At 41.9% G+C, this 23,661-nt stretch overlaps 1 protein-coding gene across 5 annotated transcripts in view; it reads left to right on the forward strand.

Moving 5' to 3' along the window:
• The window catches only part of BLTP2 (bridge-like lipid transfer protein family member 2), a 122,605-nt gene that overhangs the window by 43,097 nt on the left and 55,847 nt on the right, over positions 1-23,661 (forward strand). For all 5 annotated transcript variants that reach the window (XM_077480417.1, XM_077480418.1, XM_077480420.1 and 2 more), the window contains 6 exons: positions 1,484-1,602; positions 6,395-6,558; positions 7,007-7,289; positions 13,414-13,619; positions 18,001-19,090; positions 20,546-20,737. In XM_077480417.1, coding sequence (XP_077336543.1) covers positions 1,484-1,602; positions 6,395-6,558; positions 7,007-7,289; positions 13,414-13,619; positions 18,001-19,090; positions 20,546-20,737 — 2,054 coding nt within the window. The remainder of the gene's footprint in view (positions 1-1,483; positions 1,603-6,394; positions 6,559-7,006; positions 7,290-13,413; positions 13,620-18,000; positions 19,091-20,545; positions 20,738-23,661) is intronic.

A 23,661-nucleotide genomic window follows, 5' to 3' on the forward strand; every position in this document is an offset into this window, starting at 1 on the left:
TTATTTAAAATGTAAGTTTTTTTTCTCCTGAAAATTCCCTCTTAAAATTAAAGTGCATGTTATACGCCGATTAAATATGGTAATTGTTTTAACAGCTTTGTGATTTGTATGGTAATTGGCTTAAGCATTATCACTTGATAAATTAGAAAGACCATTCCAAATCTGAAATGGCTATGTGATTTTGATTATTTTCTTACTCAACCTCGTATATCTATTAAATGTCCTCTAGAGCCCCATTGTTTATATGTAATTTTCTTTTAAACTTTTCAGTATGCGTAATGAAGTGTTTTTGGTGTTTTTAATTTTAAAGCAAGCCTTGCATTCTCATACAGTTTGTTCTAATATTTGGGCTCATCCTTTTGTTAAAAATGTTTTCCTCTTCTCCCCGCACTCAGTCACAATTTACAAATAGCATGGCAGTGCGGTACTCTGCCCAATACGGTCACATCATTTATTCAGTTTCTAGTGACTTAATGAACTACAAGTACCATAAGCCACCATGGCAGACAGCGTGTAGTTCAGAATGAACGGGTTGGATGCTGATGAGTGTCTTTGTCTTTGTAGTTAAGTCATAAAATATGTGCATTTATTATTTTTTCTAAAAAGGTGAACTTCTTTTTTTTAAAAAAGCCCATGCATGTTTTCTTTAAATGTAAGGCCCAATAAATGCTAATTGTAATTTGTTTAAATCCACTAAAAACCTTCTAAAGGCATCAAAACAAAAGGTGTGCAAGGGCGTGCAGTTCATTTTCTTTAGAAAACAGCCACATCCTAAGTAGAAAAGCCTGTCTTCTTTCCATATGTTGCAAAAGAGGATCCTTGCTCTCAGTGATAAAGCAGTGGCCCCACTGCAGGGGTCTGACATGCCGAGTCAGAGCTAGAGATCTCCAAGCATTTGGGAGCTTGGGCTTTTGTGAAGAAAGAGCCTTCTATCTAAACCATGGGTGGTCAACCTGCGGCCCTCCAGCTGTTTCCGAAACTACAAGTCCCATAATGCCTCTGCCTTTTCGAGTCATGCTTGTAACTGTCAGCGGCTTGCAATGCCTCATGGGACTTGTAGTTCTGCAACAGCTGGAGTGCCGCAGGTTGAGCACCCATGGCCCAAACTAATAGGTGATGTGTTTGACCCCTGGGCCTTCTCTGCAGCATGCTGGCAGGGGTCAGGCTTTTCTGTTCGGGCTGTGGCTGCTTTCTAAAGAAAATGCTTTCTGTCCGCAGCTACTCCAGTCACCAAAACACAAAAGTACTCCCATCATGAAAGCTTTAAGCCTCGGATTCCTCCTGTATTGAATTGTATTGTAACAGTACTATCTGCTCTAACGTTGTAAAATGCTGCCCAAATTGATGGTGGTATAAATCCTTTATAATAAGCACTTTAAGATATGGTCTAAATGGACCCTTGTATGTCATATTTTTATTTTATTTTTTTGAATTCAGCAATATATGTATCTTTTTATATTTCTATGTAAATGTTTCATTATAGACCTCTTCCTGTGATATTAGCACCAATAGTTTTCAATTTGAACATCTCTAACGTCAATGTGTCTGTCCAGCTTGAGGAAGCCCAGCCTTTTGCTGTGGGATTTTCATCTGTGTCACTGGGTGAGTCACAGTAATCTCTAATAATTTTACTTATTGTCCGTGATAAAGGGGTAATTTTTCATTTTATACAACCAAAATTCAAGTGTTTCTTCCAAAAATCTTTACATGAATGAGTAGAAAATGCTTCAGGTAATGTGCTAAAACATTCTTATTTTCCACCAGGACAAATGCATTTCTCATTTATAGGGCAATTAAAGTAAAATTGTTGCGCATTTGTTTAAGTGTCAGCGATATATTTCTTAGTACATTGTTTTCTACATACATTCTTAGTGCATTCTTCAATAAATATGTACACTATATTGTCAAAAGTATTGGGATGCCTGCCTTTGCACTCACATGAACTTTAATGGCATCCCAGTCTTGGTCCGTAGGGTTCAATATTGAGTTGGCCCACCCTTTGCAGCTATAACAGCTTCAAATCTTCTGGGAAGGCTGTCCACAAGTTTAGGAGTGTGTCTATGGGAAAATTTGAATATTCTTCCAGAGGATTTGGTTCCTACATCCTAAAGTGTTCCAGGACCTGTTTCACAGGTGGAGGACATTAGATGTGGAGCTCCAGATAAGTCAATCGGCACACAACTCATAGAACCTCTAGCAACCTCTGAAGGAACCCTGGTTGAGAATGGCTGATCTTAAGGTTTGGGTTCTACCCTTTCCTGCCAGAACAACTCTTCAAGATCAGTGTGTGTGTTTCTTGCACTTTTCTGAATCAAGCTGCCTGTAGTTCTATAAGGTTTTTTCAGTTGAATTTTTGAACTGCAGAGAGTCCCCTGATTTCTTAAGCCTGTTAATGATTGTTTGTTGCAAACCCCCAGTGGGACTGTTTTTGGACATCTTAGTCATCCTGTGTTTCTCAATGGATGGAAAATTTGATCTTTTTCTTGGTGTTAATTGAGGGAAACTAGTCCCAGGTATTTGTTTTTGATAATGCTCTCAGGCCTGCTTTGCTATAAAATGGAGGTGTGCTGGCTTGGGCTTGCCTGCAGTTTTTATGTTTATCGGTGTCAATAGTCCTGTAGAAAGCAGTATAACCAGAAAGGTTAAAAATGGACTCCAAGAAAAAGATTTTATAGCGAGTATAACATTTTTTTTTTTTTTTGTTCGGAGAACAGCCAGTGCTTATACCCTCCTCTGCTCATACTTGAATATTCATCTTAGGAACCAGCTTTGGCACTGAATTTTTAATTTTGTAAGTTAATAAACTAAGCGAGCTTTAGTTTTACAGTGTGTCAGTGCAGCTGCATTAAGAGTTCAGTTTTAAAATGAAAAACTGGTAGTTCTACTTTAACTTAGTAGTATGAATGTACTAATGCGCAGAACAATAACAAACACTAGTGAGTAGCTGCCAACATGAAATATATTCCCACACAGTGATAATTAAAAATAAATAAATATGGTGCTTTCTCAGTGACCTAAAGTGCTAATGCAATTTAAATCCACAGGTGATAATGCAATAAAACCCAAATATGCACAAATAAAATAAAACAATCAATGACCAAAATAATAAAGTGCTAAGTGCAAAGGATCTTCACTATAAAGAATTATATAAATTATTTATAAATACTTTATAAATTATAAATAATTAATACATTATTGTCATCAATCACAGTGCAGAATAATAATATATATAATCTATAATTAATAATACAATGGTATTCACATGAATTCATAAATATGTTCAGTGTACCACACAGCTGGCTGCACTAGTCTACTGTTTTGATCTCCTCCCGGGAATCACCGCAGATGAACAGATCTTCACAAGTGTTGAGAGAGTATCGAGTGATGGTACACAGTGTGATGTTTTACTGAATGCTTTCTTTTTAACCATTTTCCATGGAACTGCTTATGATCATATGAGCGAGAATAATGTGAATTGGAGTGCACCAACCTATTGTCCTGGTGAACTACTTGAGATATCCTGGAAGATAACCATGCATAACATATCCAAAGCGTAATTTTACATAATTCTGCCTACATTGGAGAAAAGTGGAGGAGGTTATTATTGAAGGGAATGTAGATTGTCTAGAGGTGGTTTTTAACCCCTTCATGTCTGTTAAAGTGTGATGTCCAATCACCCACACAGGCCTGGGAGATTAGCCCATTGAGACAATGACACAAAACAACAAAGTCTCTCTGAGCAAATCTAATCTTTATTCTTTGGTGTGAATATTTAAAGGGGGCTTTCAGAAAGTATCACCCTTTGAACATGTCATACAGATTATTCAATCATATACAAGTAAACCCTACAACAAAAGGAAAACGAGCAATTCCTCAAAATCATGTGCTTTCCAAGAAACGAAACAACTAAATAAGATAACAGTAACATGAGAAACGAAATTAGATTAGCAAAACTTGGAGCATATCTATTTGTGAAGTGGATGTTACAGAGAGACAAAATGGAAACTGATTTTCTTAAAGAATATAAGTGGTTAAGCTAAATATCCCTTCAATTATGTTTGTTTGAAATTCCTGCCTGTATCTGAGAACACCGCTCGTCTGATCTAGCAGAGAATTACAAGGAAAGCGCTTGCTGCTGTGGATACATATGAGAGATTCATCATAAATGCGACTAGACCTGTAAGGGGTCTTCCTTTTGAGGTGAGAGACTGGGGCACACTTGATACATGGATGGTCAAAGCACTACTCAGGAATTGGATATGTTGGTTTGCACTGTGATCGGTGACACTGTTTATGAACTATCTATGTCTATGAACGGTCTATGAAGATTTGTTGCAACAAGCACTTTATAGACTGCTGCATTCCCCCCCCCTGCAGTCTGCACTGAGAACCTAGCCATGAACACTGCTGATGGCTTGGTTCTCACAGATCACCAAGAGAAGAGCTGTTGACTGTCAATCAGCATCTCTCCTCTCTGCTTCTCCACGCTCATTGGAGCGCTAAGCTGTAGAGGGACCAGGAGTGGCTGTCTCATCGGCTCGCTAATGCCCGGTACACACTATCCAATCGGATGTATGATTGTCTGTCTTTTTTTTTCGCATGCTAATCTCACGTCGAATCTGATGAGTTTACTAAAGTCACGAAAATTCTCGTACAACAGAATAAAAAATCGAATGATGGCTGTACTGATTAAACGAAAATCTTACGATCTGGCATCGTACGGAAAAAAATTACGTGCATGTCCGATAGAATGACATCGGATGAACTGTCCTGATCACCTCTCAAAAGCTCTCTAATGATCCGATTATCGCACGATTGTTTCGAAAGCGGCATTTTTCATACGCTTTTCGGATCGTGTGTGGCTTAAAGCGGGAGTAAACCCGCAGATGTGTTTTTTTTTTTGGCCACCTGCAAAGGAAAAGGCATAATGAGCTAGTATGCACCGCATACTAGCTCATTATGAAATACTTACCTTAGAACGAGGCCCCGACATCTGGCCCGATCCACGCCGAGGGAGCTGACATGCTCCCTCGTCGTTTCTTCCGGGTATCGCGGCTCCGGCGCTGTGAGTGACCGGAGCCGTGATATCGTCACTTCTGCGCATGTGCGCGGGAGATTTCATCCCGGCCGAGTCTGGCCACTGCCGGACTTTCAGCCGAGAATACCCTTCTGCGCATGCGCCGCTGCAGGGGAATATATATTTTTTTACCTACAGGTAAGCCTTATTATAGGCTTTCCTGTAGGGAAAAAGTAAAAAAAGTAAAAAAAAATGAGTATACAACCGCTTTAAGACTGCCATTAATCAAGGCAACTGGCTAATCCAGACTTGGGAAGACGGGATGACGCGCTGCCTCGACTAATAGTAACATCAGTGGAGTGAGCAGACTTCAGACTGTTCTCCGCTGAAAACGGGTCACCCGAGTGCAAAACGAAAATTGCACTCCTTTGACCCAGAGGAGAAGCTCAGGCTGGACTTCTTTTTAAGACATAAATCTTATAGAAAAGGGAAAAAAACACTGCGCTACCTTACAAATGTAGGTGAAAAACCTAAAAATTTAGGTAGTATATGAAAACTCTATCTGTGAGTGAACACAGCCAAGCTGCTAGCACACAAACAAACCAAGTTTAAAAGTACAATGTATCAAAAAGTGCAGCGCTAGAGTACACCTATATATGAAAATTAGTGTATGTGAAAAACAAAAAATATATATAAAAATAAAAATTTATATAAGAAAACAATCCATATACATAAACAACAGTGACCAGAGTCCCAAAATAAATGTCCACTGAAATTGAACTCTTGAAATTTGAATTTTCAAACAGCCCAGGCCACAGAAATTCTTGCAACCGACTACTGGATAATCACTGAAGGTGGATACTCTTACCGGATAGGTTGGACACATCCACCCTATAGTAATGTGTCATCAAGGCTCAAGGGGGGCTCTGATAGCCCGAATGGAAGGGTTTCCAACCAGATGATATATCTCCTCCGGGTTAATCGTCCCAATCCTCGTTCCTCCCCAATCCCCAATTCAGAAGGGTGAATCGACTCTCCGAGACTCGGACACCTATAGAGCTTGATCTGGAATGGCTCCACAGAAGTTCACCATAGAGGGGGGAAAGCGCAAAAAGGCGCCAATCATAGTGAAATTCAACCAATGAAGGTTTATTGTAAAAAAAAATTAAAAATAGAGTATAAAAAAAAGCGCAAAATACATAAAAATCACGTGATATATAAATGAAAAGGAAAAGCAATGTGGGGAGCAGGAATATGGAGTCATAGGAAGGAGTACGTTATTGCATCAACAAATTTACCTTTACCCCTGTTTTCTTCATGCCTCATTTAGTATTTAAAATACTGTCACGTTAAAATTTATCTCAACTTCTTTTCCAGAGTTCAAGCACCTACGCACACAGAATCTTCACCAGAGGGTTCTTCTGTCTGTCAGTAACCTGTGTTGGAGGGTGGGTAAAGACTCTCACATTCAGCAGGCCCTTCACCCTCCAAATACTCACATTTGGGGTGAGGCTTGTGTTCTCGACACCTTTAGCTTACAGGTGAGAGGCAGAAAAGAAGTACAACTTGTATTTGCATACATTACTTTTGATTCATGGGACAGAAAAGTTATACTGTATTATGTGGGCAGTAGATAATAATTGATTTTCAGTGTTTTTGTTTTCTTATCTGTATGGGGCTACAAGTTTAATTTATTCCATGATGACATGTCTGTGCCATATCTTACTTGAGTGGTTGTAGTACATTCATTTGTAGGTCATAGCAGGCATATATATAGTGTTCCTAAAGCTAGACTCTGGGTAAAAAGTACTATGCAAAGCAGTAGAGTCAGTGAAAAGCAATTTATTAGGGTGGCAGTGTGCAGTTATAAATAAACAAATCAGTCCATCACTGTCTCTTTAGTAATACCTATTTAACTGTTGACTTTGGGGGGCTCTTTCTTAGATCTTTTATTATAACATTTGTTTTAACTCTTGTTTCTCTTTCTAGGGCAGCTATAACCAATCGGTGGGTGTCATCATGCAGGCAGACACCCTCTTCATAGACTCCACTGTGCAAGGCCTGCAGATAGAATTTTCAGACACATGTGCAGAATGTGTCTCTCGTGTTCTGAGCCTCATGCCAATAGCATCTAAGCATCCTGTGCCGACTTCACCAGACCTACTGTCTCCTACTTCTCCACATGGGGAAGCCACCAGCAAGCTAGCTGTTCTCTGGAAAGTAGATGTGCGTGTCGAAGAAGTGAATTTGTTTACATTGTCCAACCTAGTGGGTAAGTATGACGACTTAATACATTTTTGACGTTTACTCATGTGATAAAGTACCATGCTAGTTTACACTTGTAGACTGACATTTTTCTAAATGGCTTTCTTCTGCAGACATTTAATGCCAAATGGAAGGAAAATACTACCTGTGTGCTCATATATATTCTTTTTATCCTATATACCAGTGATGTCGAACCTTGACACCCCAGATGTTTTGGAACTAAATGTCCTATGATGCTCCACTATGCTGTAGAGTGCAGGAGCATCATGGGAAATGTAGTTCCAAAACATCTGGGGTGCCAAGGTTTGCCATACCCGCTATATACCTCACATCCTTATAAACATTTCAGTGCTGCCTTGTAAGAAGCAGGTTTAACGATAACTATTTCAAGGGGATCGTTTGATCCTGTCTTGGTTTATTACATCCAAAGAGTAACTGTGGGTAAGTTTACTGCTCAGTGAGAAGGAGAAATCCTATGGTGCAGAAACCTACACCCCCTTCTACTTCCAAAAAGCATTCTATTTGTCAGTTACTGGCCTCAGGCTCTAAGCCCCACTCCAAGTTTCGCAAGAAAAACTGGACTTTAAAACCCTCAAAGCACGGGGACAAGTGCCCCTCCCAATGAAGGGGCGTGTGATTGAGGACATTTGGACCAGGTAGATTGCAGATGATTGGGTTCACAGTGTGGTGGCTCAAAGTTGCAAGCTAGAATTCCCCTCCATGCTTTATGCTTTCAAATGTGTCTGAATCTGCATAGGAGGACAGTCTTTTTTTTTCAGGGACTCAATAACCTGCTCTAATAGAGAGTGATCATCCAGGTACAAGAAGGGAAAAAAAGCTTCATGCATTCTACTCAAACCTCTTCACAGGTCCCAAGCCTAACAGTGACTTTCTTACCATTCTGCATCTCCAAGGACCCTACATGTTTCACAGGGGGCATTCATTCTGAATGGAATCTGTGCATTCAGTGCATGCCTCCCTACAACATAAGGACTTTCTGGCATCAATGGATATCAAGGACACTTCTCTACACATCTCAAATTCTCAGCCTCCTGAGTTTTATGGTGGATGATCAGCATTTTCAGTTTGTAGCCTTACCGTTGGCCTTTCCACTGCTTCCAGGTCTTCACCAAGGTGTTGGCTCCAGTCTTGTGTCTTCTGTGTAAGGATGAGCTCAGGCGTGTTCGCATGGTCCACGTGCTGAGCCCACCAGGAAGTCGGCGCAGCGCTGCGCTAATCACATGCAGTGAGACATTGCCACGATGTGCGGCTGCAGAGATCGGGCAGTGTCTCACTGCCTGTGATTAGCGCTGCGCAGACTTCCTGTCAGGCTCAGCACGTGGGCCATGCAAACACGACTGAGCTCATCCCTACTCCTGTGTACCCAAAGTATTCCCATTGTGGGATTCCTGGACAAACTACTACTCGGATAGCAATCTGTTCTGCTACTGGCGTTCAAAGTGCATGGGACAGTAAAAATTCTGAAAATATTCAGGTAGGTGCTGAACTTTCAGAAATTTGGCCTTGGGTCCAAGGCACCGTTGGAATATTTGGGCCTGATCTCTGCAAACTCAGCTCTACAGAACCCCTCAATGCTCTTTTATGAGGGTTCTGGGAATGCTGGCCGCATTGTTCAAGGCAGTACACTTTGCCCAGTTTCAAACGAAGGCCCCTCAACTGAACTCCTTGTCATCATGGGACAAGAGAACAGTCGCTCGGCTCACTGGACTGAATGACAGAGATGAGAAAATCATTCCTTCCTCTGCCCTTGAAAATTCCTTGAAGGGTCCTAGAGAATCTTACCATTCAGGGACATTGGTCGTTGCAGTAAAGAACATTGTCTATGAACATCCTTTGAATTGAGTATGATTTGGCTAGCTTTAATGCATTGGTTGGTCATCTGAGAGGTCTCCTGGTGAGAGTCCAGTCAGACAACACTATGGTGTTGGTGTACATAAATCCCCAGAGGGGAACCAATGGTCGCTCGGCTCAGAAGGAAGCCGATCTGATTCTGTCTTGGGCTGAAAGTCACGCCCTGACCCTATCCATCATACACATTCCTGGCAGACAGAGTTCCTAAGCTGTCAATGGCTGAATCTGGGAGAGTGGGCCCTTCACTCAGATGTTTGAAGTGCACTAAGGGAGATGGTGGATGCTGGATGTGGATCTCCTAGCATCCAGGTAAAATGGAAAACTACAGATTCATGCCCAGCACCAGGAAACCTCAAGTGTTTGCTGTGGACTCCCTGGTGACACAATGGGTCCAATTCTCCCTAATTTACAGTATCTCACAAAAGTGAGTACACCCCTCACATTTTTGTAAATATTTTATTATATCTTTTCATATGACAACACTGAAGAAAAGACACTTTGCTACAATGTAAAGTAGTGAGTGTACAGCTTGTATAACAGTGTATATTTTCTGTCCCCTCAAAATAACGTAACACACAGCCATTAATGTCTAAACCGCTGGCAACAAAAGTGAGTACTGCCTTGACACGGACGATATACATATTGACTTGTCCATGTGGCAATATCTATGTGGGGGAAAAAAACCAAGAGACAGCTAAAAATCAGAATTGGTGAACACATTCAAAGTATTCAAAAGAAGGATGATGACCGCTCCCTAGCACAACATTTCATTAAGTTTCACGGGGCTGAACCCTGGGGTCTCCTTGTAAAGGGCATCTATAGACTTAACCTGGACCAGAGAAGGGGGAATTATGATAGAATACTGTTACAGAAGGAAAAAATGTGGATCTTCAGTTTGGAGAGTCTCTACCCCTCAGGGTTGAATACAGAATGTAATCTATCAGTTTCTGGAACAGTAATTACTTGATACACTGATATCCACTGCTTGGGAAGAGAGATTATTCTCTACTAAAAAGAGTGGGACAAACCATTTTCCAGTCTTTGAGTGATCACCTTGAACTACAATTCCCTTCCCCACCCTCCACTCAAATATTAAATGCTGTATACTATCTGACTTTTGTGTTTTAGTATCTGGTTGACAGAGAACCATTTCTACTTAAAAGCGTGAAATAAATTATTTCCCAGCACTGGGGTTATCTTTTGGAACTACAATTCCCTTCCCTATACAAAAACCAAGACTAGATGATAAACACTTTCTGGTCCACTGGTACTTAGTTAGTGCCAGGGATGCTTAGAACCTTTTCTATCTAAGACCCCTTTCACACTGGGGCGTTTTTCAGGTGTTTTTCATGCGCTTTAGCGTTAAAAAATACGCCTGAAAGAAGCCGCAACTGCAATCCCAATGTAAAAGCCCGAGTGCTTTCACACCGAGATCCCTTTCATACTGGGGCGTTTTTCAGGCGCTTCAGCGTTAAAAAATACGCCTGAAAGAAGCTGCAACTGCAATCCCAATGTAAACGCCCGAGTGCTTTCACACCAAGGCGCTGCGCTGGCAGGGCGTCAAAAAAAGTCCTGCAAGCAGCTTCTTTGCAGCGCTTTTGGAGCGGTGAATAAAGCGCCCCTTCCCATTGAAATCAATGGGAAGCGCCTGTAAAACGCCTGAAAAACGCTATTGGCAGCAGCGTTTTGTGGGCGCTTTTAACCCTTTATTTGGCCACTAGCAGGGGTTAAAAGCGCCCCAATAACGCTCGAAAAACGCTGGTAAAGTGCTGCTAGTTTAAGCGGCGCTTTACGAGCGTTTTTCGGGCGCTGACATTGTGAAAGGGTTCTTAAAGCACTTGGGTTTTCACATTGGGACTGCAGATGAGGCTTCCTTTAAGCGCTTTACAGGTGCTTTTTTTAACGCTAAAGCGCCTGAAAAATGCCCCAGTGTGAAAGGGGTCTAAAAGCAGGAGATAAATCATCTCCCAGCGCTAGAGTTATCTTGTAGAACCACAAACCCCTTCCCCGTTCTAACAAAGATGAAGCGCTGTATATATCTCTCAATCTTTTTTCACTGTTACAACACTATTGAGACAATGGAATATATTTCCACACATAGTGTCTTTTGGTATCTGTACCTACAGCTTTTAATTAAATACGTGCTTCTTTGGTGTTTTGTTTTGTTTTTCTGTTTGATCTATGTTTGATTTGTTGTGACTTTGACATTGTCTGGAGTATGATTCTGTTTCTATTCTTCGGGATGTACTTTGCTTTAATATTTACACGTTGGGAAATATAAATGTACATAACGATATGATCGCTTCCTCTTACTAGGGGACCTCGGTGTTAACGTAATATACCCAAACCTGCATATGTATGTCTCTATTGGAACAAGTGTGTTTTCTGGCTTGCTAATTGGAAATAGATGGATACTGGGCTACTCCCGGGGATGTCAACTTACCTAATTGCCTAGAAAATGTAAATGTGCTTATTACCCATCTTTCCATGCTCTTAAGAAACTCAGGATTGAGTGAAACATGTCAGCATGACGCCACCACACCCTGTGTAGTAGGGATACAGTCTGACTAACACGGACATTCTTTCATTTTGATATTAATTTTGATGCTAATTGAGGCTTATCGGCGATCCTTTGATGAGAGCTGCAATCACTGCGTGATACACCAGCAGTACAAGCCTGGATAGTGAGATTGCTTTCCTCCTCCCCCCTCCCTTTTTTTTTATTCAGTAAGGACATTGTTTCCATCCTGGCATGACAGATTTGATGTTTGCAGAGTGGTAAGCTTTTCTTTTTTCTTGTTCCTACAATTTATTGGAACCAATCTCTTTATCACCGCAAATACTACCCAGACATATAGCACTTTACTACCCGCTGACTGCGATAAATGCCTAGGACTCTGTTTCTCAAAGGGAGTAGGAACCTGCACTAGCTGCAATTACTACAGCTCTCAATGCACATTAGGAGGATCCCATATTGCCTCAGCACAGGGACTTTGCTCTGAGGAACAACCTAACCTCAGATTGATCAAATATCCATTACTGGATCACACATCTCCTATCCTACACTGAAGATTTAAGATGGACTGTGTCTTATAACATACTGGGCTGTGCCCTATCAATTTGAGTGGTCGCTCCTGCAACATAACCAATGTCAACTTTACAATATAAGTCTATTTCCATCTAGTTGTTTAGGATGAGTGTGTGACGTTTGAATGTGGTAGCTACCTGTATCTTGACAATGGTGTCAAACTTTAAACAAATGTGGTGGAGGTGCAATTTTATCTAATTGCTGAATTTGAATTTTGTTTTTTTTCTATCACTGGCTGTTTCTCTTTGAAGATTCACTTTGGATTATCCATGTTCTATATCTGCTGTAGTCCCTTACTGCGAGTGCTGACACTCTCTCATCACCGCTCCCTGTAGTGAGTGGACCCTGGGAGTCTAAGACTCCCGGTCTGAACTGCCCACTAATGTATTGTCATTAGCATGACACCCAGGAGACCTCTGGCCTTTCCCACCTCCCATGACCTCATATTGACTGACAGGCCAGGAGTCTCCTCCCTACTTTCAGCTCCCCATGCCTGCGATATGCAGGCTGTGTAAATGTGTACTATGCTCAGTGTAAGCATTCCTCCTCACAGTCACATGCCATATTGCACTGTGAGGAGCAGTTAAAGCACTTTAAATATTATTGAATGCCTGCACAGTCTAGGTTCACAGAAGCATAGCAGGGGCACAGGACACCCGTGTAGGAAACTAGAACAGATGCCAATAATAAATTAAATATATTTAGTTCCAATCTTGCTGTGTCGGGCTGAGAAGCGTGGGTAGAGATGTGTAGGCATTTTTTTTTTTAAACATGTGGGTGAGTACAGTTGATCGTTCAGTGCAATGATTGCATGCTCAATGTACCCACCCACATTAATGCTCATTCACAACAGTTCTCATTGCATGATGGAGACTGTAGTTTCTCATAGCTGTAAAGTGAGAAGGCAGAATGTGACATGTCCTTGATTTTCTCCTCTTGGGGTTGGCAAAAACTGGAATTTTTTTTTTTTAAGTGCAGTTGTTCTTCTAAATGGTCAGGTTTATAAATAAACTGCTAAATGTTTATAATTTTACATTATTTTACAATTGTCGTACTTATTGTAGTTTTTATATGGCATCCCGGAGTTCTTTTTTAAGCAAGGACTCCCTCTCTGTTTTTCATTGTCTGGTGTGATGTGGTTGTATGACTTTTCTGTCTTGCATTATTTAAGGTGCCTCTCAGGTGAGAATAGACCTGCTTACTCTGGTGGGAAGTGCGGAAAGCTGCAGTCTGAGCCTGCAAGGAGTGGCCTTATCCCTGCTGAAATCCATCACTGAGAAGATGGAACCATGCTGCAAATCCCTGGACATTAGTGAACCACTACTCTACTTCTCCATCATGTCCATGTCTTACTACACTACTATCCAAGCATTAGAGGTAGGCTGAGCTCTACTTATTACTCAAGTGGGTTGGGGTGGAACTTGTATGTTTTCACTGCCAATGTGTTTGCGTGGTTGTGTATGTGTGTGTATATATGTATATATGTATATATATATATATATATATATGGGGAAAAAACACAACACCCCCTAGGAGCTAGCTCCCGCTATTTAAATTGCCCTGATCTAGAGGCTTACCGCCACGGGGAGAGGGAGGAGAAAGGCAGGGAGAAGAACAGGTTTATCGCATCTCTAAATCCTCAGGGTATCCTGGAATGAACACCCTCACCCCTTAGTCCAGAGCAATCTGCCATTCCCTTATCCATGATGCCCAGATTTTTTCAAATTTCTTGGGGCAATTATGGCCCAAATATGTTAGCTTATAGAGTGGCAAAGCTGCATCTACTAGTACTCTCCATTGTTGCACCTTTGGGGTGGGGGTCTTTCCATTTTAGGAGAACCGCCTTCCTCGCGTAGAATGCTGTGTAGAATACTAACTGTTTCTTAGCCTGTGTGGCCTCCAAGTTGTCCATGATACCCAGTAGCAGCAGCAATGGGTCACCGAGGACACAGAGCTGACCTATGGCATTTATATCTCCAAAAATCCACCTCCAAAATTGTTGGAGATGTTGACAAGACCATATGACATGGAAGAAGGAACCTGTCTCTGAATTGCATTTAGGGCATAAGGCGCTCCTATCAGGATATATTTTAGCCAGGCGTTCTGTTTAGTAGGCCCCATGAAATCTAAGCTGGGTGAACCTATCCCTCGCAGAGATTATGAGGGGGAGGTACTGCTGAATGCCCTCCTCCCAGTCATCATCAGCGAGAGCGGATATATCCGTCTGCCACTTGGGAAAACAACCGGGAAACCGCAGAGATATCCAGGCCGATCAGTTTGGCATAAAGGCAGAGAGGGGTTTTAGATCCTCATCCAGGGTCAACATACGTTCTAACCTGTTGGCCTCCAGCGTGATAGGTTTGGTATACTGTGTCTGATAAGCATGGCGGAGCTGTATGTACTTGAAGAACATAAAGTTAGGCAGGTCTCGTTCTCCCTTTAGGACATCAAATGTCTGCAGCCCGTCAGCGGAGTCAATGTCAGTCAGGGTTTTGACTCCATAATGGGCCCATATCACTTGGTTCGGGATGGATCAAAAGTGCGGCAATCTCGGGTTCCCCCACAGCGGAGTGTGTGGTGATCAATTATCTGGTTTCTCTATTTTAGCCCTTACTGTATCCCAGACCCTCAGCGTAGTACGCATAGATGGGGTGATGTTTGGGCTAGACCGGGGGGTATATTTTTATCTACAGTTGCCAGTAATGACAATATGTAAAATAAAGATCTGGTAAGTGCAACTGCTACAGGATTTGTACCTTGATTCATGTTGCTTACTCTTGTAGTGTCCCATCCCTAATAGCGATGATTGAACATTTTGAACCGAGCTTGAGTTCAGGCAAAACATTTGCCTCTTCATCTATTCGCTGAACACCCAATTTTGTAGGGTGTTCGTTGGTGCTTGGCCCAATCAGGGTGCAGTGTAAGCTGGTTGTTGAGAAGCTGGGCCGGGAAGCTTGCTGCGGCATCCTTAACCCATGAATCATCAACTGTCAATGAGTTTCCCCACAAAAAAAATAATCCATACCGGGCTCTTATTCAAGCATGCAGCCTGGCAGGTCAGAAAGAGGAGGGGACAAGCGAGCCACCCCGACCACCCCCCCCCCCCTTCTGGAACTATACCAGGCCACATGCCCTTAACATGGGGGGGTGCCCCAAATCACCTTTGTTCTCGTGTTGATCTGTTAAATTCCTCCACATAATCCAAAACACATTATATGTTTCAAGTGATGAAAGTGTCCAAACACCAGTTAATCATACGGTGAAAAAGGGTGGTGTCCTTCCAATTAAAGACATTGTGCTCCCAAAGGGATATAAAAGGCAAATATCTTTTTACCAGATATTGCGGTCTGCACTGATGGAGTGGGGGCGGTCTGCACTGAGGGTGTAACGCTCAGCGCTGAAATGCCTAATTATGAAAAATAGTGGAAGGACATGCATAAGTATGCTGGTTCATCAATAGCAACAATAAAAATATATTGTAGAGGTAAAAATGTAATAAAACAATAAAAAACTAAAGTTTTAGTAAAAAAAAATCGAGTGATCAAAGTCCTGAATTAAACAGGTCGAACATAGAGTTCTAGAGGTTGCACCCCTGTCAACTCTGAGTCTCTGAAACAAATTCTGCAAAGGGAGCGAGGCTGCTTCAGGCTCAGGCTGGGGGACACAATCACTATGGTAAAAGGAAGAGAAGCGCCGGGCAAATCCTAGTGCAACATTATTTTATTTGATTAAAATACATGTTGACAGTATAAGGTGCACTTGCATGGTGCTAGTGAGGGTAGGTGCTTTCCGGCATCACAGAAGAGCCGCCGGGGTGTCCCTGTGGAAGGTTCCACGAGCGCCGCGTGTCAGCGGGAAGTTGAAGCCTTGAGGGACCTGGGAAGGACGCCGGATGTAACTCTGTAGGAGTGTTCCGGAGCTGTCAGAGTGGGAAGCCGCCTACCACTATGTCTGGTCAATCAGAGCACATTTCGAAGGCATGGCCTAGCCTCCTTCATCAGCTGATCCTCCAGCATTAACATCACATATCAATAGAGGATGCAATTAGCCCAACTAGAGCGACGATAGCGGCTTCAGCTGGGGAAGCAATCAAAGCTTAATAGCCATAGTAGTCGGGTCATTAAACACGGATTAACAAAATACAGGTGTGGAACCTGTGTATACAGATGGGGAAGTAATAGCTATATAGGAAAAATATTGTGCATAGATAGGGTCTAAATAAACAGATTTTGGTAAAAAAAAAAAAAAAAAAGGTTTTAGATGGGTATATGCATGTTTGGAATGTAGTAATCAAAAATAAATCTCTATATAGCTATCACTTCCCCATCTTTATACACAGGTTCCACACCTATATTTTGGTAATCAGTGTTTAATGCCCTGACTACTATGGCTATGCTCCCCAACTGAAGCCGCTATCCTGGCTCAGGTTGGGCGAATCGCATCCTCTATTTAAACGTGATGTTAATGCTGGAGGATCAGCTGATGGAGGCTTGGCCGCGTCTTTGAAACGTGTTCTGATTGGCCAGACACAGTGTTAGGCGGCTCTCCACTGTGACATCTCCGGAACACTCCTACACAGAGTTGCACAGCCGGCATCGACCCCAAGTCCCTCAAGGTTTCAGCCTTCCACTGACGCACACAGCACTCGTAGACTTTTTTCCATAGGGACACCACGGCGGTTCTTCTGTGATGCTGGATCTAGAAAGCGCCTATCCTCACTAGCACTATGTAAGTGCACCTTATACTGTCAACCTATTTTAATCAAATAAAATAATGCTGCACTAGGATTTGCCTTCTTTTTCCCATTAGTGAGTATTCACCCCTCACTTCAGGTATAAGCCAGCTCAACTGTTCAGCCTGTTAAGGGACACCAGTGATGTGTATATCAAGCTCCTAGGAGCCTCAGACCTGATCACGCAGTAAACCAGAAGGAAGAGGAAACAAACTCATTGCGCAGCGTTCAATTAAAAGCACAAAAGTTTAATAACAAATCTACTTACAGCAATGATAAGTTACACAGGTATATCGGAAAAACATCAGTCAGACACTCTCCACGAGTGCCAAGACGTCACCGCTATTTCTTTCCTTGCCTAAGATGCTCAAACTTTATTCCATGTATCAAACAGGGACAGCACAAGTAACACCGGGTCCTCAATCGCAAAAGCGTTTCACATATGTATCAGTGCTTATTCTTGGTTATGAATACATGGAATAAAGTTTGAGCATCTTCACTACAGTGGTGTGCGGCCAACTCTTTCTACTTCACTATGCAACGCGTTTGTGCCACGGTGAGCATCCATCATGAAGATCTCTGTATAATGCATTGCGGTCCCACCTGGAACTGTTACCTTTCTTTTGGACATACCTTTAATCACCTTTCATGTTCGAAACACTTTAGGGGTTATTTACGAAAGGCAAGTGCACTTGGAAGTGCATTCATTGTACATCTGAGGGGAAGATCTTAAATGAGGTGAAGCTCTTATGATTTTATCATCCAATCATGTGCAAGCTAAAATGCTGTTTTTTATTTTCCTTGCATGTCCCCCTTAGATCTACAGTGACTGAACTTCCAAGCGCAATTGTAGTACAAAGTGGATTTTCTTTTCGTATATAACCCCCTTTGTATTAATATTTGCAATTTGTTACAATAAAAAGTTCAGTATAAATTAAAAAAAATATTATTACCTTGTAAGGTCTGTAGTATATATGATACCCAGATGCTGCTCTTGGTGTAAGTATTTATCTCTCTTGTTTACAGGTGCAATGTGGTGAGGAGCTGCTTCTGCACTGGAGTCCCTGGGATCACATGTACTTGTATCAGCACACACTGTCTACCCTGCAGTGCAAGGATCTACTTTTGAGAACTTTAGCCAAAGGAACCCAACCCTTGGAGCCAGCAAGAACTGATTCTGGAGCTTGTTCTCCTGTACAAGGTCAGACTCCTGTTGCAGGGAGCCCGGGAATCCATCGAAAGGGATTTCAGATTACTGTGGATTTAAAATCTGTGAAACTGAGAGCCGCTGTTACCAAGGACAACTATTTTCTGTTCATGGCTCAGAACATCTGGCTTAGTCAACATGGAGGCTCTCTTCAGCTGCGCTCCCCTGAGGTCATAGTCAATGCAGATGGGCACAACATATTTCTTTTCAAAGACGTGGATGCACAAAGACTACCTGAACTGGAAGACATGCTGTTACACCGCAGTCATTTCAACACGCTTACAGAAAGGAATCGAGCCTGGGTTTTGGCTCTTAACAGCGTTTCCATGGAATTCCCACATCGCTATGACCTCTCATGTATACTTGATGAGGCAATTGGAGTGCAGAAGTGGCTTAAAGGACTCCATCGCTCACCTCGGACTGGGCCTGAACCTCTACCACCTGATCTGGTGTTCAGAGTTAAACAGTTTTCTTTTGCATTCCTGGATGATGTATTTGAGGTTAAACTGAGGGACAATTATGAGTTGATGAAGGATGAAAGTAAAGAGAGTGCAAAAAGGTTACGGCTACTTGATGAAAAGGTGACTGCTCTCCGAAAACAACATGGGGAATTGCTACCAGCCAGGAAAATTGAGGAACTTTATTCATCTCTGGAGAAGAAAAACATTGAGATTTACATCCAGCGCTCACATCGCCTTTACAGCAACACCCCCATGAGGAAGTCTTTGCTGACCTGGACCATGTCTGATATAGAAATAGTAGCCTTGGCTGATGAATCTCTTCATGGACCAGACAAGGTGCTAGAGAATATGAAAGACATTGATAGTATCAGCCCTTTTCCCTCTGAGGGCTTGTCTTTAGTAATTCAGTGGTGTCGTATGATGAAGTGCTCTCTAAAAACATTTTATGGTAAGTGTCGCCTGAAAGCTAGACTCCAGCTTGTGTTTTCATTTATTACTTGCCCAGCATGTGTGTAAACAAAGTAATAAAGCATCTCTCACTGCTATACTCTCCCTATTTCTGGTGATGTCCCCTGCAAATAAATTGCTTTGCGATCCTATATCGCTTCTCTTCTGGCTTGAATGATGGTCAGCATCATTCAACCCACATCCTCTGAGCATCAAGGAGCCACCCCTGGGGTTATGTCATCTTGTCGGCCTGAGCTCATAGGAAAATCCTGCCAAAATCAGTACCTCATCACATAATGATGTGGCAGCACTGTCTTCAGAATTCTGGAGCACCATCAGTGGAGGAAGAGGACCTTTGGCATCACGCAACCTGACTGAAGACATCTAGAAAAAGTTATTTATATTGGTTTTGAAAATGAAAGTGTGTGTACTTCAGGGAGGGGAGGTGGGTGTCAGAAAAAATAGATTAATTCTGGGACATTTAATTTTAGAGGTGAAAATGAAAGTTTGAGGATGCATTTGGGTAATGGACAAACTTTGAATGACTCTTTGCTGAAAGATGGACTGCTATATTTCTAAATATGCATGGCCAAAAATGTGACCACAGTATTCCACTATAAACAATGGACTTCTGCTAGGAATGAAGATCTGTTTCTTTCCCATTGGTAGTGCAGAGTATTGTCTAATACCAGGTCTGTGTTTTAGTATTGCCCTGGGCTCTGTGACGAAGCTCTGTTAGTAATAGGTAGTTCTACGTGCTTGTTACTTGCCCTTTTTTGTATTTAATTTGATTTGCTGAACCTTTTACTGTTTGGGTGATTTTTCTTTACATTCCATCCCAGGGATAATGGTCCAAGGGCAGGGGCAAATGGAGAAGATGAATCTACCCAGTGGGGACACAGACAGCAATAGGAACTTTGTATGGGGTTCTAACCCTTCCTGGATCTGTAAAAAAACAAAACCATTTTTTGTGCCAATATATACACTTTTTAAGACCGTGTTTAAGGATGTGAAACGGTTCTTAATTGGGAGTATAGCCACACTAACCAAGCTGCTAGCAGGCTTTGATAGTCTTCATCACCTCCTGAAGTTTTTTTTCAAGGTCTTCTAGCAGCTTGTCTAAAGTGACAGTCGGTACTCCCATTTAAGATCTATGTTTAACCATCTATTTTTTTTGTTAGGCTTAAACAAGGCCTGCCAAAGGCTTTATAAGTGTATTATGAAAGTTTGCTGTACACCCTGCTAAAGTTATGTGTACCTGATTAGTGACATCAGTTGTGAACTCGAAACTCAAACTAGGAACTTAGTCTTCTTTATTAGTTTTGATACTTAATGAAATGTAGGTTATTTTAAAAGCCATTACACACACCTCTTTTCTGATAAATATGGCCTGTGATCTGAAATATTAAAAAAATTAAATAAAAAAATATAAAAATGTTATATCTGTCGGTTTTAGTGCGAATTCGGGACTACCCCCGATATCTCTTTGAAATCCGAGATTGGCATCTTTCGGGCAGACTACTTGGGGCTGAACAAAATGGACAAGCCAGTGCACGGAGGAAACAAATTGTTCAATTGGGAGCTCCCTGGGGGGATTCAGTTGTCGAGAGGAATATGCCACCCCTCAAATTCTTCTATGACTTTCACTGTGAGTATATGTTTCCATAACCTTGAATTTTTCACAGAAAAATATATGTTACAATTTATGAATACAGCATTCATGGCATATGTTGGTAATCATCAGTCACATCCATCCAGTTGACAGTGTTCGGCAGTGATTGTATTGCTCAAGTCCCAGTCACTAGAATAACCTGATTCCATTCTGTCCGGAAAAATGGGCCATCATCTCTTCCAAACATAGCATCACTTATCAACAACAAATCCTGCACCTCCACTACTTTTCTTTGCACTGCCTTATGTTGAAGGCTGTGTTTGTCCAGACGCCACCCTTGTGTGATATGTTGACTTTTCTCCATATCCCCTTGTATGTGTCTCTGTACCTTTTAGCAGCCAAGGGCTAATTCGTATTTCTCCATTGCATGCAGTGCCTCATGCCTCTCTATTCAACCCAGTGCTTAATATATCTCCCTCAGCATACAAAGAAACCTTTTATTCTAGAACGCTGATGAACTATGAGCTGCTCAGGCTGGCTTTCTGGTTTACGTGTGTGGGTATCATGTTGGTCACTCTGGCTAGAGTGGAGCCTTTCTGTAATATTTCAGAGCTGGCAGGTAGGTCTCCTAAGATGACTGTAAACACTGCATGAAGAACATCTTTGTAATCTTCTTTTTTTCAGTATTATTTTAGACCAAAGCCTCTGGTAGAATGCTGTGGATAAAAAAATAGAGCGCTCGCAACACACACTATAAGTGAAATCAACAAAAAAGTCCAAATAAAAATCCAAATAAATTCAACTGAAGTGTTAGTCCACAACGAAGTAGGTGCAAAAAATGCTTCACAAACTTGCAGGAGTACAGTGACACCCCCTTTTGCATCCCCACTCACCAGAACAGGACGACCCCCAGCTTTGCAGTCCAGGGGTCACTTCAGGCTTGTAAATGGTATCCCACACACGTGGATTGGTGTCAAAACATCAGATGGTGGATTGGTGTACCGTAAACATCAGATGATAGATTCCAATAAGAGGCTCTCAACAGGATATCCAGGCACCCAGTAATGAAAAGAGGATGGACTAATAGTGATGTACTGTTATTATAAAAGTTGATATATTGCGCCTATGGATCAGTACTTATAAAAAGATGGTTAAAAACAGGCATGGATATAGAGCTGTAGATACAGGAAGCAGCCGTTCATAGCATGTGATCCACAGACCGAAAGTGACGTCAAAACAGGAAATGATGTCAATGCATTTCGCCCTCCCTCAGTGCGTCAACAAGAACCTCATTTCCTGCTGATAGAGATGTCCTTAAATATCGTTCTCTTTTCAGTTACCACTCAGTATGATCATAAAAATCTCCCAGGTCAGACAGACCGTAGCATGGGTGGAATAGACCTGGGAAGGCTATGAATCTCTTGTGAACAATGTTACACTGTCTAGACTGTGTAATTTGCAAAACATGTATCTGTTAACTCACTAAAACTCAGTACACATGGGCAGAATGTCGGGAGACATTTGCCGGTTAAATGAAAAACCGGCTAACATTCTGCCCGTGTGCATGTTGGTCTGTCTGGACGTGCATGCTGGGAAACCAGCATCCGACTGACTCTCAATCAGCAAATGGCTGATCGGAGTGTTCAGCTCAGAGTGGGAGATCGCTGAGCTAACCTCTCATGGTTAGTACAGCAGCTCTGACCGCAGCTGACAGTTTTTTTTTTTTTTTTTTCTTCCACTTGCTGGGTTGAACAAAAAAAAAATTGTATGTACCCGGCTTTAGCCAGCACTACAAGGAAGCTTGATCGATTTGTTTATCCACTTGTCTTTCGGAAGGTTTACCTCCCTTTCATGACCAGGCTCTTTTTTGCGATACGGTACTCTGTTTCTTTTAACTGACAATTGCGTGATCGTGCTACACTGCACCCAAATAAAATTCATGTCCTATTCTCCCACAAATAGAGCTTTCTTTTGGTGGTATTTGATCACCTCTACCGTGTTTTTATTTATAGTGAAAAAAAAAAAAAAAAAAAGACTGACAATTAAAAAAAAAAAAGTAAAACAATATCCCATAAAAAAAAAAAGTAAAACACATCCCATAAAAAAGAAATCGCATTTCTTCATCAATTTAGGCCAATATGTATTCTGCTACATATTTTTGGTAAAAAAAATCCCAATAAGCGTATATTGATTGGGATATTTATATTTTATTTTATTTTTTATTTTTTTAATAGGAATGGCGGCGATCAGGGACTTATAGCGGGACTGCAATATTGCGGTGGACAAAGCGGACACTAATTGACACTTTTGACACTTTTTTTTTTTTTTGGGGGACACCAATATAGTGATCAGTGCTAAAAAAAAAAAAATGTACTGTCACTATACTATAGACACTGGCTGGGAAGGGTTTAACATTAGGGGCGATCAAAGGGTTAACTGTGCGCCTAGCCCTGTGATGGCGAACCTTGGCACCCCAGATTTTTTGGAACTACATTTCCCATGATGCTCATGTTGACCATCATGGGAAATGTATTTCTAAAACATCTGGGGTGCCAAGGTTCGCCATCACTGGCCTAGCCTGTGATTCAGTATAGTGGGGGAGGTGCTTTTACTAGTAGAAGGCATGGATTGGTGTTCCTGCTTTACAGGAACGTACAATCCATGCAGTCTGTACTCCCATAATTACAATCTGCCATGTTTACATAGGCAGACTGCCATTCTGCTTGTGTACTGAAGCATCAGAGGGGGTGGCAGACCAGACATCAGGCCTGCCATACCTGCTGTGTATAATCGCAGCAGGAGTGGGCCGCCACCAGTGGCACATGCCCCAGACCTGGAAATGTCAGATAGGTACGTGATCTGGCACAGAGTGGCCGCCCTGCCGCAGTAAATGTACAGTGGGCGGTCCACAGATGTTTGTTCTGACATTTTATAATTCATTCTGAATGTTCACTGAGGCT

This window comes from Lithobates pipiens, unplaced genomic scaffold (assembly GCF_037356315.1).
Source record: "Lithobates pipiens isolate NorthernLeopardFrog02 unplaced genomic scaffold, aLitPip1_a1.2 Scaffold_16, whole genome shotgun sequence".
NCBI classification, from domain to species: domain Eukaryota; kingdom Metazoa; phylum Chordata; class Amphibia; order Anura; family Ranidae; genus Lithobates; species Lithobates pipiens.